Here is a 20642-nt window from a genome sequence, read left to right as displayed (position 1 = left end):
GAGTATCATTTTAAAAGTGCAAAAAAAGTCTTAAAATTGATATTTTACAAGTTTTGAATGAATATATTTTACGTCGTTTAAAATAATAATTTAAACGAGATAAAATTCTATATTATATAGCCTTAATTGGAAAAAAATAATAATATTGATTTATAATATTATTAGATTGAATCAACACAAACAAAAATCATCATTTATAATTAAAACTTCTTTAATTTCTAATATATTTTAATATATTTAAAAAAACGGTTTAAATTGTCCATTTTGATTTGATTATAAGCAAGGTGATGGTAATAATTATCACATTTGTAAAAAAATATATTATAATTTTGCATTTTTTTAATTATTATAAAAAAAAATGTAAAATTTTTTTTTTAAAAAATTGATTTTTATAAAGCTAAAGTGAGCATAATACGTATTAGTGCGTGGTGATAAATTATGTTAAATTAAAAATAAAAAAAATTATGATTGGATACGTTGAAAGTTGAGTTTAGTCCTGGTTAATCCGTGGGGCAAATCACTTTTCGTTCATATATTATATTTTTTTTTCAAAACTAGAATATGATTTTTAACATTAATTATTAAGTAGCAAAACGATATTTGAAAACCCTTTAAAAGGGAAATTATAGTAAAAGCCTTTGCCAATAATATAAAAATTAGCCATTCCAAAACTAGTTAAAATTGAACGGCTACTCACATTGTAAAGGGGGTTCAAATTTATAAAATTTTATATTAAAAAAACGATTATTATAAATATAATAAATTTAAACCTTTTAATATGTAATCAGTTAGCAAGCCGGGAACTTGATCGTTGTCCTCATTGATAGCATTTAAAACTTTATTTTAATTATTAAATTAGTATAATAATTAAGTAAAACTATTTAGAATATTTTAAATAAATGAAAAGGAATATTTTTGATAAAGAATATGAAAAAATAATCTTATATTGTTCAGTTTTAATAATGAGGACGTCTAAAATATTTGCTATTCAAGCAATGTTTTTCCTTTGAGCAAGCTTAAAATGATAAAATAACGAGATCGATTTATATTGAAATCAATTGGCTTGTCATAAACTATTTATTACTAAACTAAATCATTTTATTAACACAGGTGCTTGGTCGGTTCACATAATGTAGGCAAATTTTATCAAACTTTTTTTAAAAATAAGTTGAAAAGGAATAGAAAAAGTGAGTATAAATAATAAAAAGAAAAGAATAAATATACGTTATAGCGATATAGATTCCTTGTTAAGCATATTTTATGTGACATATTTAATGTAGTGTAACATATTTTATGTAACGCCTATATAACGATGTAATAACTACTTTACAGTTATTATATTTAAATACAATTAATACTATACATACTTTTGATTAGAATTCGCAAAATTGGTGTATTCGGTGGACCCATCTCAAAGTTATATGGAATGATAGTTGTTAGAAACTTGATATATTTATGTTTTTTTAATGAAGGGATTTTATTATTATTAATATTATGATTGATATAAAAGATAAACCCAAATGAATTTAAATATCTGAAAATTAGATGGGTTTTGGTAAATATTGACATGAAAAATGGTTGAATAAATAGGATGACGTTTAAGTATGAAATAACTAAGAGACCAGAGTCAAACATTCTGGTGGAGGATTCACTCCCCCTCTCCAAACATCTAAATGATATCTATATTTTAATGGGTTTATAGCCATTACTCCTCTAATATATTTTCAGTGGTGAGTGTAAAATCTGATAACATCCTATGCCTTCACTACTGACTGAGCCTAATAAGTGTGAGTTTTTCATTGAATTTCCCAATCATTCGTATAAATTAACATTAAAACTCTTTATACATACTCAATTGCACAAGAATTACAATTATAGTAATTAAGATAGAAAATCTAAAAGTTAAAAAAAACTCTAATATAACCTTTCCCTTATTGTTGAACGAATGTGAAACGTTATAATGTTGCCTAACATTTTCGAATGGCTTTAAAACGAGAGAGGGAGAAGTATACAACGACGATGTAGGAAGTGGCAGGAAGGAAGAAAACGAAGATGAACAGCTACCAGAATCCGAACCGTTGCTATAAGAATTCGCGAAGCTATTGAAGGAAAAGGAGGATTGCACGGACAGATCTCTTTTTGCGAGATCCTTTAGATTGCAATGAGTGTTGCTTGATGGCAGTGTTTTGAACTGGTTAGAAATTGGGGAGCTAAGCGACGGGGAGATGCTGGGAGGGCTGTGAGGGGAGATTCCTAAAACCGATAAAAAATTCGAATCTTCATCTCCCATTGCTCGGTAGATCTGATTTGTTTTTTCTTCTTGCGCATCCTCGCCGTTAAATTCAGTCGCCTCGCACTTGACTTTAGAGGCGAAGTCAACATTAATATCTTGTCTACTAATATGATCGTTAAAGTTATCATGCACTGGTTTTAATTCCCCGATTGTAGCGTCAGTCGCAGGTTCTAGGCTTTTTTTTTCGTCCCCGAATATAATAAGATTATCATCCAAATTGACATTTTGTGGGGTCTCGTTTTTATCTTTGCTAGAGAAGCTAGATACAGAACTCTTTGAATAATCTTCCGAGGAGTACACCAAATCGCCATTTTTGAAAGTTATACCCACTTTCATAATACCCAAGTCAAGCCCATGGCTATCATTGTTAACGTTACAATGATCAACACTATTGTTTGAAAACTCGCGGTGATTAAACTGTTTAAGTGTGACTAGATTCTGTAATTTGTTAATGAGTGACATTGGGGAATTGATAGGAAGAGGTTTGTTGATCTTACCGTGAGCTATAAAGGCGCGTTTTTTGTCCTGAATATTCATCAAAAGAGAGATAAACCCATTCTTGAGTTCCTTCTCGTATTCCAGTTCATCACGTATGGCTAACTCACTAATCAAGCATTCCGATTGGTCCTCGATGCAAGATGTTAATTGGCTGTTTGCTTGATTCAACCGATCGAACATAAAACTCTCAAGATCTTTCGTCGATAAAAATTTTAATTTATAGAGAAAAATATATAATATAAAAATATGGTAAAATCCACAAGTTTGAAAGAATTCTTTCTTTCTCCAGTGTTAAATATAAAGTATTGTAAAAATATTTGTAACTAATAAGTTTTTAAATCATACATTAATTATCAAGATAAAAATAAATATCATATTTGCGTTTTAAAATAAAATTATTATTAGTTTTGATGACATGACGCCCTACAATAATCAAAATATTTGATCTTTTAGCGGGTCTTAAAGAGCTAGTAACTTTTATCAATCTAATGTGAGCGTTTTTTAAAGAAAATTTACAAATATTTTTTTTAAACCATCCTTGGTATACGGTAAATATGGTTCAATATAAGACGAATATTTCGCCGAATCGTTTTCGAAATTCATTGGATCGGAAGAATATATTTCAGGGGTAACGCCACTGTCTAGAGAAGTTGTCGGACTTTCCTTTATAATTTTTTATTTAAAATGTTATATTATTGTATTAAAATTATTTTTTAAACAGTAAGATCAAGCTTTTCCCCAATCAAAAATATAGGAAAACCTCGCTATAGTGAGCTCGCTTGATTTTTTTAATTTATAACGAATATTATACTAAGGTTCACTATACTATGACGATTATACCTATTATGAGGATTTTACTTTCAAACCATTTTAAGCGTGTTTTTTTTCCTTTGTTTCTTGATTTCTTTAAATTCCAGATAATTAAACCTTTTTTCAAAATGATGAAAATTATAAAATTTTTAAACACGAAATAAAATTTATATAACACACTAATATTGACTTGTTAAAAGAATTATCTATTTTTTCAAATTGTGTTTGACCTTCGGTTATCAATACTTTCTTTCTTTCAAAAGAAAACAAAAAGTATAGTTATTAAAATAAATAAAGTGCTCAAATTCATGAATATTTAATCAGGAAGCAAAAATTATTGGTGGAAATATTCCGATATGAATTTATAAAAGACATTGTGATTAAGCCAATTTCTAAATCTTGAACCAACCTAATTTTATTATAAACCCAAAGCATGTACATATAATAATATTCCGTGATTAAATCTTATATTTTTATCGTTATTTTTAAGAAGCGACAAAGATTTACGCCTCATTAATTTTTTTATATTTATTTAATTTTCAAGCTACAGCTTAGCTTTTCAGACAAACAGAATAGATTAATAAAAACATATCGCTGCGGGTTCTATCTCGACTCCTATTAATTTTCAGGAAAACACATTTAAAAAACACCATGCTCTCTGGAAAAAAATGACACCTTGGTGCATTTTAATTTTGTGAAATTTTCTCTTTAGCTATCCGACGAACTTTTTTGAAATCTGAAAAAAAAATGAATTTTAACAAATGTTTCTAACCCTAAAATATATGAACCCCTCCCCCAACCCCTTTTATCTATTTATTATGGTTAAAAACTTAAAAACTTTAACCAAAAATGTATGTTTTTTAAATATATTTGTCATATTTTTTTTGATGCATTTGGATCAAATTATGATAATAATTATTCATAAAATTTAAAATTATATTTTTGACAAATATGATGCTTGAGGGTAATTCCGTAAATTTAATCATATCATTTAATATCCAAGTCGATGATCAGTAGAATGAATGAAAAGGGGTATTGTGGTAATCGAGTTATTTTGATAAGGAAATAAATTCCGCTAAAAGAAAAGAGGAAGTTATGAAAGTGATGTTACAGTGTGAAGGTGATATATTTGGGCCCGGGGCTTAATGGCCTTGGGAATAAAGTAAAATTAGTAAAAAGGGGAGAGAAAGTTTAAAATGAATGAAGGTGAAAAAGTGTGGTGGTTTTTAAAATTGGGGGAGGAGATTTATAAGAAAATAGAATTCAGGTAAAGAGGAAGAATACATTAGAGTGGATAAGTAAAAATGAAGAAATAGGTTTGACTGAGTAGGGCCGGAGACAACAAAATGTATTTTATTACGTCATTCTTTAAGCGTCTCGCCCTTTTGTGTTGTTGAAAACAACAGAGCTAAGCTTGATTCTTCTCACGCCCATCAAACTGGGTAAAAAGAGACATATGGGGGTTAATTTAAAATGACAAGAATCATCCACCAATTTTTGGACAGGCTGCAGTTACCTGTGCGCATATTAAGACTAGCTTCATTCTTAAACGTTTTATTTTCTTTTTAGCTTTCACCTTTTTCTGGTGGTAAGCTCCTTCAATATCTCCTCCAGTTTATATTATTCATGCTATTTCTTTTATCTAATTTATATTTCTTCATATTGGCCCTAACTTTATGGCCCCATTGAAGTTTTGACCTTCCTCTTTTACATTTACCCATCACTTCCAAACTCTTAACCTTATTTCCTATATAGTTTATAGGCCTTTTCATTGTGCCCATATCACCTAAGTCTGTTCGCCATTCTTAGTCTTAAGAGTCACTATTAAACTTCCTAGTATTCTTGTACTTAGCACCTTATTATTTCTTGATACCCCAGCAATCATCCTCAGCAATAGTTTGTAGACTTCTCTCGTCTGATTCTTTGGTTGGCCATGTTTCCGAACCATTTCATTTATATCAATGCTCTTTGTTTCATCTCCTCCTATCACCATATACTCGGTCTTTTCTCTGTTTACTTTTAGTCCGTGCTTTTCTAGGTATCCAACTCACTAATCTTTCTTTCAATCCTTGGATTAGGCAAGTCCTAAATATCATATTCCACGGGATTGTTGATAATATATCTATTACTGTTATAAAGAGAAGTGGGCTGAGAGCCGACCCTTGATGAACTCCTTCGGCTATTGTGAAGCCTGCTGAAGTATCAGTTGTGCGGACCATTGTTGTATGGCCCATATACATCCACTATTATTCTTATATATTTTTGGGAACCTTTTTGTGGCGTAGCGTCCACCAGATAAGTTTTCTTGGGATTCTATCGACGGCCTTTTCTAGATCGAGAAAAACCATGTGTAGCTTTTTGTCTTTTTCTCAGTACTTTTCACTCATTTGCCTAATTGCGTGGATTGCCTCAGTCGTTGATCTTCTAGGCATAAAGCCAAACTGAGTCTTTCCTATTTCGACTATGTCTCTTAACCTTTTTTCTATTAATTTTTCGTAAAGTTTAATGTGACATTAATTTCATGCCCCTGTCATTTTGACAATTGTGTGGATTTCCTTTATTTTTGAAAATAAAAACTAGATAGCTCTGCCTCCATTTTTGAGGAATCTCTTCGTTTCCCAGTATTTTATTATATAGATTTGTAAGGAAATGTATTCCTTCATCTCCTAGTGCTTTAATGCTTAAACGTTTAGGGGCATTAAAAAATAGTGAAAAGAGCACCTACTCGCTTTAAAAGAAAATCTTTCATTTGATATGGGTCTGGCAAAGCGAAATTTAATTTCTACTGAAAGCTTAATAGGTTTACAACTGAGTTCATGTGAGATTAGTGCTGAGAAGCGTTGTTTTATATAAAGAAATCAGGAAGTTTTTACCTTTCTATCGATTAGTATATTTATTTTCAAATGGTAAAGTTGAAAAGGAATCGGTCGTTATAGAAGTGAATGGAACGGCTTGGAATCAAATTAGGGTTTCCAATTTTTGGTGTAATTTATTTACGTCTTCGGAAGTTTTTTGATGGACCTTTTATTATTCTTGAGTTTTGTAAATTGTTTAATTATTATTTAGTTTTATAAATTGTTTTATATTTACATTTAAACTCAAAACATCACTAGTGGCTTTATGTAGACAATGTAGAGTTCATATTTTTCGCCTTAATATGAGTTAGCCAAAACAATGCATCGTTAGCTATATTTATAATGTAATTCCTTAGTATATGTCCAAGCAATTTATGTTCACTTCTTCCTAAGTGTTATATGTGTGGGCTTATGAATGGAGTTTCCCATAATTTTTTATGAGATATGATTTAGGGATAAACATAACTATTTAATTGTCTACCACTCCTGTTAATGAAATCTCGAACTTTCTTTAATTGTGTATTAATTGAGTCCCACGTATTGCTCTCATATAGCAAGACTGGTATTACTATAGAGCTAAATATTCTTATGCGAGTTTTCACCGATATTTCTTTAGATGAACAAAGTTTATTATATTTCTTATTGTGATATTGACATTTTTTAATCTAATCTCAATTTCGCCCTGTGTATTCCCTTTGTTGTCCATGGTGACTCCCAGATATTTAAAGCATTCAGTAGCCTTTATGACCTTCGAGTAGACTATAGTATCATTGATTGGCGCGCTTGGTGACGGCATGATAAAAGTTTTGTTGTAGTTAAGACTTAATCAACTTTTTTATTATGTGTAGTATTTTTTATAAAATTAATAGGTTCCGTTTCTGAATGTGCGATAAGAACGATGTCATCGGCATATGAAATTATATTTTATTGGTTGATCCTATGAGAATGTTCAGTAGAAATGTTAGTTATCTCTAATTGTGTCAAATATAATCTTGTTCAATTAAATTGAAAATCATCGGGGAAATATACACCCTTGCTTTATTTTTCTTTTAATCCTAAACGGAGGGGATTGAATTTGCCACATTTGGAACTTGGCAAACGAATTGTTATAATAAAATTTTAGGATTTTGATTAAGTTTCTTTCTATACATTGGGGTTTCATAATTCAGAATGCTTTACCTTATCGAAGGCCTTTTCGAAGTCAATGAATGTAAACATATATGGAATTTGTATCTAAGAAATTTCCGCAAAGTTACCTTCAGGGCTAATAAAGGCTCTAATATATTCTTCCTTGAATGGTAATCATGTATATATTTTTACTCAATAAATTTTTGGGTCCAGTGTCCTATTTTTTAGAAGTTATAAATACCATTGATAGGACTGATGTCAGTAATATAGCTCTAAAATCATTGAAATATAAGGATTTGGTTTTTAGGGAAAGTTGCAGAGTACAGATAGATTCCAATCTCTAAGGTTAGGTTTTCAGTTGTTTTCAAAATTTTTTATAAAGATTAATAGATACTTGGATATGTTATAAGAAGTCTTTTTAAGGTGTTCGGATTTGATTTGAACGAAGGTAGGAACCTCATATCTTTGGATATCATTAAGTTTGGGTATTCTTGATATAAATGTATTCATGTAATAATCAAGCGAAAGTGCTACTTGTTCTGGATTATTCAATGTTTTACTGTTTACTAATTTTAATATTGGTAGCTTCCTAAAGCAGGACGGTTTACAGAAGTGACTTAATATATTGAATGCATGGTGTGTCCTATTTCACCATCTTTACAAGCCAAATATTGTCTTCTATTTCTTCTTAACAGTTACTACAATGACTTTCATAAATTCTTATTTTTAATAGTTTAATTTATATATTTCCGCCTTAATTTCTGGAATTAATCACTCCCTTCTAGGTGTTTTGCTTTTGGTTGTTTATTTAGAGCAGGTGTTTAAAAGATTTATGATTGATTAAACAAATAAGACCATATATATAGGTAAATCATTGGATCAAAATAAAATAAAATAAATAATCAAAAATAATTTTTGATGGTTTTCTGAAAGAAAAGGGGGGGTGAGGTCCATGAGAATAAGATTTCGGCCCTAACTCAATATCGACCAAAAGTGGATATAATGGAACCATATAATAATCAAGCCACGATTATATTCTAATCTATAAATCTATTAATTTATATATATTACTATAAATTCATTAGTGGAATCATATTATTACAAAGAAACCTAAAACCCCCATAAAATGACCAATCAATAGTAGTTAAGTTTTGGTCAATATTAAAGAAATGGGTAATATATAGAACATTTTTATAAACATTCTTAACAGATGAAACGGCCGACATGTGGGTATAACGGGTGTGTGAATATCAATATTAAAATTATTTATTGAGTGGCATTTAAATATTTTTTTCATAAACATGATATGGTAAAGACTTGATGTTGACTATGGTTAGTCTATATTAGAGGTCTGCAATGGGCGGGTTTTTAGCCCTACACCAACGCCCGCCCACGGGTTTACTAAAATATTTTTAACATTGTGCGGGTGGCGGGCGGTTTAAAAATTTTAAGTAATGGGATGGCATGGGAGGGTAAATTTTATAAATTTTTCAGGCGAAATGAGCAAAACAGACTTCAATTTATTAAAAATAATAATTTTATTTCAAATATATATTCTTAATTAAAAATATATTAAAATTAATAAAAAGTCAAACCAGCTATTAAAATAATATTTTAACATTAGACGGGGGGGGCGGAGTAAACAAAATTTAAGGATAAATCGGGCGGGTAAACCTTTTTAATTGTATAAGAAATACAATCTTAATTATGATAGTCGCATAATTCTTTATTTTTACTCACTCACCCATTATTATTATCATATGTTTTTTTTATTGTAAGGAGTTAATTTTAATACCAAAAATTTTCTATAAATTTTAATATGACTTTAAGCATCCGATTGAGTTCTTTGATGACTTCTTCGGCTGTTTCTATTTGCAAAATAGCGTCTTGCTTTCCAATTTTATCATTTAAGGCGCTTTGGTGCATTTTAAATTTGCGAAATTGTTCTGTTTCACAATCCGACGAATTGTAACTAGCGTCATCTTCGAAGGTGTGCTTTGAGTTTATTAATTAAAATTATATATATTAGAGTATTGTATTGTTTATATTTTATAAGTTCTTTATTATAGTGAAACCTCCATAAAGTGCTTACTCAAAGACGGTTAGATTTTTAGATAATATAGAGGAATTACTCAAAGCATTTTGTTAACTATTTTTTTGCTAGAATTTTGGTAGGGCCTACCTAAAGCGGATTAAGATAGGAAGGTCGGTTAACACTATATATATTAATAATGCCTTTTTTAAGCTATTAAACAATAATTTTTTTTAATATCTAGCCAATGATTATTCATCGATTGGACAGATATTATTTTTATGAATCTTATTTAATAAGTAACTTTTCTTAAAAAGACCAATATTGCTGATTATACCTTTTATTAATATTAAATCTCTTTCAGTTTTCATTATTACGGAGTTAAATATTCATATTTTTATTTAATTCCTTCTTTCTTACTTTTTTGTTTCTTTCCTTTTTCTTTCTTTCTTTCTTTCTTTCTTTATCTATATCTATCTATAAAAATCAAAACATTTTTTATTTTATCCATTTGTATTTTAATACAAAAAATGTACACTAAAAAATTTGAATTCATAATTGATCTTTATCAATATTTTTATTATTTAAATTGGTAAAAAAATAATAATAATAGTTTTTCGAATTTACATCTGAAAAATCAATAAAATAAAATACATCCAGTCAGTCAAGAGATATAATAAGATAGGCTAATTTTTATAAACTAATCACGCTATTCATTAGTATTGTTAAACGGCTTGATTTTTAAAAATGACTAACCCAATATTTTAGCCAAAGAATATTACTCAAGCCTAGAGATTTGGTCATAGTTGGCAGAAAGGCTTGAACTTTTATTAACGAAATCTCGAAGCTTGCCTAATATTATTTTGGCTAAAATATCATTTTAAAAGTGGCTAAACCGAACTGTTTAACAATACTACTATTCATCCCCTTCTCGAGATGTTAATAGCGCTTAATAATGTTTTATCCCAATTACTATTTTTTTCAGGGACCTTTTCTAGCTTTTTTTAAGCAATATAAATATTATTTCACTTTAGTACTGTAAATATTTATCAAAAAAAAAGCATCACATTACCACAAATTCGTGTATCATTATTTTGGGCTAATTATACTTATCTTTCTATTCACCAATAATTTAAGTAAAAATGGTTATAAAACATTTTAACATTTATTAGTTCCATAGGGAAGTACTAAACTAAAGGGGGACAACATAAGGAAGTAATCAAAATGGGGTTTTATATATCCCTTTTTAGACATTATTTGCTTGATAAATATCAGAGATCACAGAGGCCAAAGCCCCGTAAATATTTTTAGATAATAAACCCAGGTTGGGCCTAATAAATATTTATTATCGGGGAAATTTAAAAAATATAAATTATATCCATATATCAGTGGGAAAATGAATAAAATGAAATATTTATTAGTCATTTACTGCTCATATTTTTCAATTTTCCTCTTGAAACAATTTACAAAATACAGCCAAAATTTCAAATTACGGGCTGAGTCATAAAAAGGTTAAAAAATAAAATATCCGGACCAGAAAAAATAAAAACAGCTGGGCTTGAAAAAAAAATTCAAATCCTGGCTAGACCATATACTTTTGCAAAGTGTTTGATAATTATAAAATGAGAAACTCTGAGATCAATTTGATTAAGAAAAGCCTCCAAAGGCGACCATAGCATTCTCCTTACCTTGACCTTTCAGGATCCGTTCCTCCCACTAAAATACCCCATAATATTGGTCACCTTTCAATGTTATCCAAAACATAACCGGTCCTAATTATTAACCTTATCCATTTCGTTCTTTAAAAACATCGAAAAGATAGATTATAAATGAATTTCAATAGTTACGTGTTCCCGCTATACCCAACAACAGAATTAAAAATAGATAAGTTTTTTACAAGGTTTTTGTTGTATAATAGGTACAGTTATAGCCTCCCTTTTAGCGAAAAATCCTATAATTTTCTTTTAAACCGTTTCTTTGATTTAATGTTTCCGGCTTTTAAATTTTTATAAAATATCTGATATCTCGAGGAATGTTATAAAGCATGTTACATTTGTTGTTAGTTATTTATTACACTAAAAAAATTTAAATCGATATATTTCAGATTACAATAAAAAAAATATTCACCTAAAATCATTTTATTTTCCACCAGTTAATGCATCAGAACACTGTAATTATAGTACAATAAATTTACATTTATTAGCAAGCTGTCTAAAAAGTGTTAAATAAATTTATTTTGTTTTCAAAAAATTCTAAGGCAAAAATAAAATATTACTATTTAGTTATTTATATATAAAAATAATTATTAGATTTTTTTGTTAACTGCAACGCGGTCGGGAAATGGTCTATATTATCAAAATTACAACTTACAAGTTGTATCGTAATACATTAATTGCAGAATGTCAGTGTTTGTGACTATAAATTAAGGGTATCCCGTCTTTACAGACAATCTTTTATAGAGAATGCAAATATAGAGAAATTTTTATAGATAAAACAATGATAGAGAATGCCGTTTATAAAGAATATCGTTTATAGAGAATGATTTTATAGAGAAACTTTTAAAGAGAAAACAATTATAGAGAATGTCGTTTATATAGAATCTCATTTATAGAGAATGATTTTATAGAGAATCTCGTTTCTAGAGAATGATTTTATAGAGAATTTATTTTATAGAGAAACTTTTATACAGAGAAAACAATTATATTTGAATGTCGTTTATAGAGAACTCGTTTATAGAGAATGATTTTATAGAGAATATTTTACAGAGAATTGTTTTACAGAGAATTATTTTATAGAGAATATTTTACAGAGAATTGTTTTAGAGAGAATTATTTTATAGAGAAGGATTTTATAGAGAACAATTTAATATTGAAGAATTTTATAGAGAATGATTTTATAGAAAATGAATTAAGTATTATTTTAGAAATAAATTTTCTCAAAAAAAACAAGCCAGATGCCGTCATATAAATTCTCGGAACCCTTGAATAAAAAAAGGGAAAAAATAATCTTAAAAAAAATTATTCACGTTCCTGATTTGTATTGCTTATGAATAATTATGATAATATTTTTGAGTTTCCTGTTGTTATTTTCTTTAAAATATGCTGAACAATTAGAAATAGTAATGCTAAAATTATGAAAATGTTTCCTTCTTTATCAGATTATATTAGTGCTTTGCTTTAACTAGTAGAGTAGCCATTTAAAAATAATAAATAATAGCAACAAAGCCAGCCTTACGCCAATTGTTTTAGAAAATTTTGTCAATATTTAGTTGCTTTTTGCATTATTTCTTCTTGGATTGGCCCGAGTTTTTAAAAAAAAAGCTTTTTTTGACCCGGGCCGTGTATTTAAAAAAAAAATTTTAGGCTCGGCCCGGGTATATTTAAAAAAATTAAAATACGGCCAGGGTTTAAGGTCGGGCCGGTAGGTCTCTGATTTATAGTGCGCTTTTATAATTTCCCTAATAAATCTGATTTTACCAATTCCAAAGAGAATCTACTCTGGGAATTTCATGCGCCAAAATTTTTTTGTATTTAATAATTTTATTTTGTTCTATTTTTTCATTTTAAATCATAAATTGAGCGCGTTTTATTAAATTTTAAATCTGATTTTGCCGAAAATGCATTATAATATGTGTAGAATACCCACCCTATAAATTTCAGAAGATCTTATATTGAAACTCTGAAGAAATTTTAATTTACAATAATCTGAAATTTATAAGTAGTGTTAGTAGCCTAAAAATCAGCTAAACATAATTTGGCTTAACCGAAAAATCGCTTAAGACAAAATGTAAGGATTGGGAGCTAGGCTAATCGCCCGTCAGCGTTACGCAACACTAAGTCCAGCCTTTATTAAAATTATTTTATATATTTATTATGTAACGATATATGACGGGCGACCGAGCTCCTTAGCCGATGCCTAATTTTTGAATAATGTTTTCGCTATTTTTATGCTAAGCTTAATTATGCTTAGCCGATTTTTTAATCTAAAAACTTGGCTAACCGTTTTGGAATTGCCTAAAATTAACCGATTGCGCAACATTAAGGGTGGGTATTCTACACTTATTCAGGTGCATTTCTGGCAAAATCAGATTTTTAAATTTAATAAAACGCACAATTAATGATTTTAAATGCAAATAATAACAAAAAATAAAACAACACCCATCAAACTATCGCCTTACCAAAATTAAGTTTAGTTAAAAGATCACTAGAGTACTGTCTAATATTCACAGGGTAGGCTGGGAAGACCAGGGGGTGGTTGGATCAATTTCTGTCAAAATCTTCATAGGTCCGAAAATAATTGTATCTGAATTTACAAAATACAAAATGATAGTTCAAACCCTTACCTAAAAATTATACATCGACAAAATTTAAAATAATATACTTTTTTCTCTAAATTGATTTTAGTAAAATGAAAATTTCTTATTACAAGCCTAAACTCCTTAGCAGTGTAGAGAAAAATGAATCAAAAAGTTTAAAATGTTTTTTATAGGTTTTTTGCACTTGTTAAACATTCCGAAGATCAGACTTTTAATATTTATAAGAAATTTTTTATTTACATATAGGGATTATATTTATTGATACCAATTTGTTTAAATATGGTTGGTTCACAGACAAACTTGTATTTCATCATATGATTATAAGAAGCTTTGTATCATTGTTGCATTATTCAAATATTATTATTTATTACTATATAATTTTTAGTATTTGTTATAATCTAATTTTATTTTATAAACGGCGTAACCTTACTTTTTTTATATTATTTTATTTTTTTGTATTTCGTTTATATTCTAATTTGGACTTATAAAAAAATGTATATAAACGAAGTGTGAAATGAAAAAGTTAGTTAATAAAATATATTTTTACTGACTCGAACCTCGCGCGATATCGTCACCATCATTATTCTTTGCATGGTGCCTCTTGGGTGGTGGACTATAAAAAGATGACTACCTATTGTGACGACTATCTAACCTATAGAGACTGCTTTACCTATTGAAATGACTACCTTATCTATTGATATGACTACCTATTGTGTATCTAACCTATAGAGACTGCTTAACCTATGGAGATGACTACCTATTGAGATGACTATCTTATCTATTGTGACTGCCTAAGCTATTAATATCCTATGCCTAATATACTGAGATGACCAAGAATCAAACCTTAGTACGTTCTTTCATGCAAAAAGCTTCTTTCTTTATGGTGTCCCGGCTCTGGATGTTGGACTGGAATATAATAGCCAGCACCTAACCTAATGTGACAACCTAGGAAGAACTGATATGGAAGTTGAACGATAGGTTATGAATTCTATTTTGTGAGACCAATGATGAATACTTATTATTCTAATCCACGTAAGAAGAAAAGTTATTAAAAATTAAAATTTTATGCCAGGATAAAGGCATGTTATAAATTTTTAAAATCACTAAAATGTAAAATCATAATGGATATATTTGAACACACAAAAAAGCCTTTAAAAAATTATTTACTTAAATTCTTAGTGAAATAAACCATTAAAATCCTAAACAAGAAGATATAACTTTAATTTTAAATATATTATTATGTACTTAAAACATATGAATTAAAAGTGATTGATTTAAATAACCCTTATAAGTAATACTTAATATGATAAAAATGTTTTTGAAATAAAGCTTTTGAAAGTATGAAGAATTTTTATTAAAAATAACACTTTTTGAATTAAAACTAGGGTGTGAAATTGAAATTTTTTATTTAAAGAGAGGGAAATGTGAATAATATATTTGCATATTTTAACCTCGGAGATAATTAAATTAAATACTAAAACGCAATAATTAAACACTAAAACGCGAAAGGGACAAGCCAACGTTATGATAATTTGTGATACAACTTGATTACCAAAACGATAAACCACTTGGACAACAAACTCATGACTTCTCCGATGAAATTATCAGAAGAGGGAGAATGTTGCATTATTCAAATATTATTATTTATTACTATATAATTTTTAGTATTTGTTATAATCTAATTTTATTTTATAAACGGCGTAACCTTACTTTTTTTATATTATTTTATTTTTTTGTATTTCGTTTATATTCTAATTTGGACTTATAAAAAAATGTATATAAACGAAGTGTGAAATGAAAAAGTTAGTTAATAAAATATATTTTTACTGACTCGAACCTCGCGCTATAACGTTAAGAACTTTATTCTTTGCAATCATGATATACACTGATTTCCATCGCATTGTAATGTCTTTCTTTAGAAAATATCGAAGCTTGATATTTGCAGCAGATTGCACAATATTTTACTAATTCTTTTACACTTAGAAGATATTTCAAATACCTAATTATCAAAAGATTTTGCATCATATATTATAATACTACCCCCTTCTTCCCCCACTCCCCTCATTTCCTATACCACATACCACATCAAAATTAGAACAACGGAATTCCAAATACAAACTACCCATTTTAATTTCAATGCCAATCTTGAGTTATAACCCCTTCGCCTTCCAACATTATTTGAATGGTTAAGCATCTTTTTATTATTGGTAGTCGGTCTATAGATCTGGTTATTAAGCAAGTATAATTATCATTAATATTTAAATTTCTTCGTATCATTAGGGCTAATTATTTATTCAAACTTTTCTGTTGGAAGGGGGAAGGGGGTGGGTGGGTGGGTGTTTCTTAATAAAATTTTTTTTATTTTCCAGCATAACATAAGGATTTTCATTATCTACGCTTCCTGAGACAGATATATTTTTTATAGGGCCTTGCTTTCTACAAAATGTGGAATCATAAATGATAAGTTCGCTTCAGCTTAATTAATTTTAATATCCGTCAATGCTTGCTTTTAAAACTTTTATTTTAAATCTTTCTAAACCTCTTTTAGTCTTGAAGAATACACATTTAAAAAAATATGAAGGCATCGAAAATGTAAAAAAGAGATATTTTCCACCTTTCGATTTTTTAGGGTTGTATCTACTCCTTGAAGTACAACTCACAAAGTAAATATTTTATTCCATTAAATTTTCTCATCTTCAGCGATGATAGTAACGTCCAATCACTATTATCGCCACTCTAATAAAATTTATGACATTCATCAGATTAATAAAATATAACAACTGAACTGAAATGGAAATATATTATAATTTGTATTAAAAATAGCTAAGCTATTTTTAATAATACATTCAATTTTAGCTCTACTTATATTTATTATATTTCTATATCCATTTTTATACAATTTTGTCTTTGATCACATAATTAGAAAAAAAACTCGTCAGGAAGCAAGAACTTAGCAAGAATCAATTAAGGAAATCAATAATCTATTTTTTCCCCAATTCCTGAGTCACAATAGTGGCAATTTCATCATCAGAGATTACACGAATTAAATACTGAGATGGATAGCAATTCAATTCGACAATCTACCTATGATGCTGAATATTGTTTCATGTCTTGTTGTGATAAGCTTTGACCTTGTCTTTTTGATTAAGCAATAAGAGAACTTTATAGAAATTTATTATCAAAAAATGCTTATCAAGTCCATACTAAATCCCTCACTAATTAAAGCATGCTTTGTTAAAGAATAATATAAATCCGAGGTCTAATTATCTGTTTGGCTCAATGTTTTAAATAAAACTTTGTTTCTTAGTGCCTTGCAAATTTTATTTATTTCGGCCAAAGCTCCATCCAAAATCTTTATTTTTAGGAGCCTAGCCATAATTTTAAATTTTAGGCCTGAGCCTGTCCCAAATTTAATTGAAAAATATAACTAAACGCATATTTAAACAATAAATTAATATAAAAATTTAATTCCTTTACCCTAATATTTAGAAAAATCTATTTTTTTGCTTAGAATCTTTTTTATATTTTTTGAGTCAAAAAAATCAAAAGCCTTAACCCTATTTAAAAAAAAAAAAATATTTTTAGACCCAAGCCCGACTTAAACTTAATTTCCAGGTTCAACTAAGTCTGTCTAAAGGCCGATAAAATTGTAGTTTTCATCAAACTCCATTCCCGATATCGCAACTGATGTAATTCATTTAAAATAATGCATTAGCGACAATGAATTCGCGATAATGCATTCGCGCTTATACATTCGCGATAATGCACTCGCTATAATATTTTCGCTGTATTATACTCGCTATAATGCATTCGCTATAATACATTCGCGATAATGCATTCGCTATAATATCTTATATGAAACCTTCAAATGACGGTTTTGGTTTTTTAGGTAGGACAAAATTATGGTGCTTCTATTAAATCAAAAATATTGGTTTCTCTATAAATATGTGGAACCCCAAATAGAGATCGGCACTCTTCGACACTCAATATATTAAAGCCATCGCATACATCTAAATGTGTATCAATAGAGATTAATGAATTCTTAGTTATCTATATTAAAAAGATTTATAAATAAAATTTGTACAATAAAATAGAAAGAAAATTATATTAGAAACGTGTTCCGAAACGCAGAAAGAACGGGAATATGGCATATTTTTTACCCAAACAACTGGTTAAAACCTTTTCTTAATTAAAATTAAAATCAAGATTCTCGTCCGTCATATTATAGCCATAAGGGTAAAGTTAAGAACCCTTCTATAGGCTAATTTAGGTAGCTGACATATAAATGCAATATATAAAAATTTTAAAATGGTTGGTTCAGTATAGATTCTTTTTAATAACGGTTAATACATATTTAACAAATCGTTTCAGGTTTGGTTTAGCTGAGTTAATAATCAAGCTAAACCTTGATATGAACTAAAAAGATTTTACAAAAAAACCATTGTTGAAACAAATAAAGTCATAGAAAAAATACAACAAATAAACTGAATTGTATTATTAAAATGTTAATTTTGATATATTTTTCAAATCCCGCATAAATTTTTTGAACTCTATAATTGTCCCATATATAATATTTCTCTATAAAATCAAGATCTAGAAAATAATTCTCTACAAAATAATTCTCTACAATGTAATTCTCTACAAAATAATTCTCTATAAAGGTAATTCTCTTTAAAATCATTCTCTATAAACAGCATTCTCTATAAAATCATTCTCTTTGAAGTCATTTTCTATTAAGGACCTTCTCTATAAAATAATTCTCTTTAAAATCATTCTCTATAATCGACATTCTCTATAAAACCATTCTCTATAAACGGCATTCTCTATAAATTAATTCTCTATAAATTAATTCTCTATAAATTAATTCTCTATAAATTAATTCTCTATAAATTAATTCTCTATAAATTAATTCTCTATAAAAATTATTCTCTATATAAAACATTCTCTATAAACTACATTCTCTATAAAACAATTCTCTATAATTGTTTTCTCTATAAATGTTTCTCTATAAAATACATTCTCTATAATGGTTTCTCTATAAAGACGTGGAACCTAAATTAAGGCATCGGCTCAATCTACCTTTGCCTGGCGATATAAAATCTACTATGTTGAGAAGCGAGTTAATTTTTTCCCCACTTTCTTTAAGGTTGAGCTACTATTGATAGTTTTTGTCTAAGAAATATTTTTTTAGCCGTTTTTGAAATCGGTTAGGAATGAAGGGAATACTCAACTATAGATTATGACCGGCGTTTTACAACAGAATACGGTCACAGCAATATTTTTAGATAAAACAAATTTGATATATTAAATGAGGGGAAAAAAGTAAAAAAAACGGGAATATTGTATTTATTAAAATATTATAGTAGTCATTATTTTAAATTTTAGTTCCTTTCTCTATTACATTTCTAAATCTTACGTAATGAAACAATCTATATTAATTATACAAATCCTCTCTATCATGGCCCAGCCCTGGAAAAATCCTATTTAAAATGTTCTATATAGTCAGAATATTCTAGGTGTCAAGATAGAAGTTTATTATCCGGAACAATATTTTGATAGTTGAAACGTTTAATCAACATCCGAACATTTAAATAATAGATATACTTTGTCATTTCTCATATTGAGTGAAGGTAGGTACAGTTTCTTAGCCAGCGTTTTGTTCCAGTCGATAGGTAAAAAGGGCCCAAAATTGCCAGTTAATGTCCACCATGTTCTATATCAATATTTTATAAAAAATATATATCATTATTTATCAACTTACAGGGTTTCCCATTCAAAAAAGGAAAAGTCCCAATCAAAAAAGGAAAAGTCCCAATCAAAAAAGGAAAAGTTTCAATCATAAAAGGAAAAGGTCCAATCAAAAAAGGAAAAGGTTCAATCAAAAAGGAAAAAGTCCAAACAAAAAAGGAAAAGTGTCAATCAAAAAAGGAAAAAGTCCGATAAAAAAAGGAAAAAGTCCGATCAAAAAAGGAAAAGTGTCAAACAAAAAAGGAAAAGTGTCAATCGAAAAAGGAAAATTCCCAAAAGAAAAGGAAAAGTGTCAATCAAAAAGGGAAAATCGTAATTTTTTAAAATTTTTTAAAAAAATTATAAATTTTTCTTAAATTTTATTTATTTTTGTCATTCCTTCTTATTTTATTTCTAACTTTTTGCGATTTCTTTACTTTATTTGTATCTTTTCTCAATTTATTTTTTCTCAATTTTTTTTCTTCTCATTTTTGATAATTCTTTTTTATTTTTAAAAATAATTTATAAATTTAGGTCCATTTTTTTTAACAATTCTTTACGTTTTTTTTTTCATCATACATACAGGGTTTCCCATGCAAAAAAGGAAAAGTCCCAATCAAAAAAGGAAAAGGTTCAATCAAAAAAGGAAAAGTGTCAAACAAAAAAGGAAAAAGTTCAATCAAAAAAGGAAAAGGTCCGATCAAAAAAGGAAAATTGTCAATCAAAAAAGGAAAAGTGTCAAACAAAAAAGGAAAAGGTTCAATCAAAAAAGGAAAAGTGTCAAACAAAAAAGGAAAAGTGTTAAACAAAAAAGGAAAAGGTCCAATCAAAAAAGGAAAAGTGTCAATCGGAAAAGGAAAAGGGTCAATCAAAAAAGGAAAATTCCCATTCAAAAAAGGAAAATCGTAATTTTTTTAAAAAAATATATAAACTTTTCAATTTTTCTTAAATTTATTTATTTTTGTCATTCCTTCTTATTTAATT

The 20642-nt window shown here is 28.2% G+C and overlaps 1 protein-coding gene across 2 annotated transcripts in view; it reads right to left on the bottom strand.

Moving 5' to 3' along the window:
* Positions 1 to 242: 242 nt before the first annotated feature.
* The window catches only part of LOC135928126 (fasciculation and elongation protein zeta-1-like), a 52495-nt gene continuing 32095 nt past the window's right edge, over positions 243 to 20642 (bottom strand). Inside the window, exons 2-8 of one of the 2 annotated variants that reach the window (XM_065464487.1) lie at positions 19536 to 19644; positions 9409 to 9579; positions 3325 to 3454; positions 1925 to 2985; positions 1368 to 1443; positions 771 to 836; positions 243 to 554 (exon numbers count right to left, since the gene is read on the bottom strand). In XM_065464487.1, the coding sequence (XP_065320559.1) occupies positions 529 to 554; positions 771 to 836; positions 1368 to 1443; positions 1925 to 2985; positions 3325 to 3454; positions 9409 to 9579; positions 19536 to 19644 (1639 nt within the window). In that variant the 3' untranslated portion in view covers positions 243 to 528. The remainder of the gene's footprint in view (positions 555 to 770; positions 837 to 1367; positions 1444 to 1924; positions 2986 to 3324; positions 3455 to 9408; positions 9580 to 19535; positions 19645 to 20642) is intronic. The other variant, XM_065464488.1, reaches the window with a different exon arrangement.

Source organism: Gordionus sp. m RMFG-2023, chromosome 4 (assembly GCF_954871325.1).
Source record: "Gordionus sp. m RMFG-2023 chromosome 4, tfGorSpeb1-WG-v2, whole genome shotgun sequence".
Lineage (NCBI taxonomy): Eukaryota > Metazoa > Nematomorpha > Gordioida > Chordodea > Parachordodidae > Gordionus > Gordionus sp. m RMFG-2023.
This window is presented reverse-complemented; position numbering and strand designations above follow the sequence as displayed.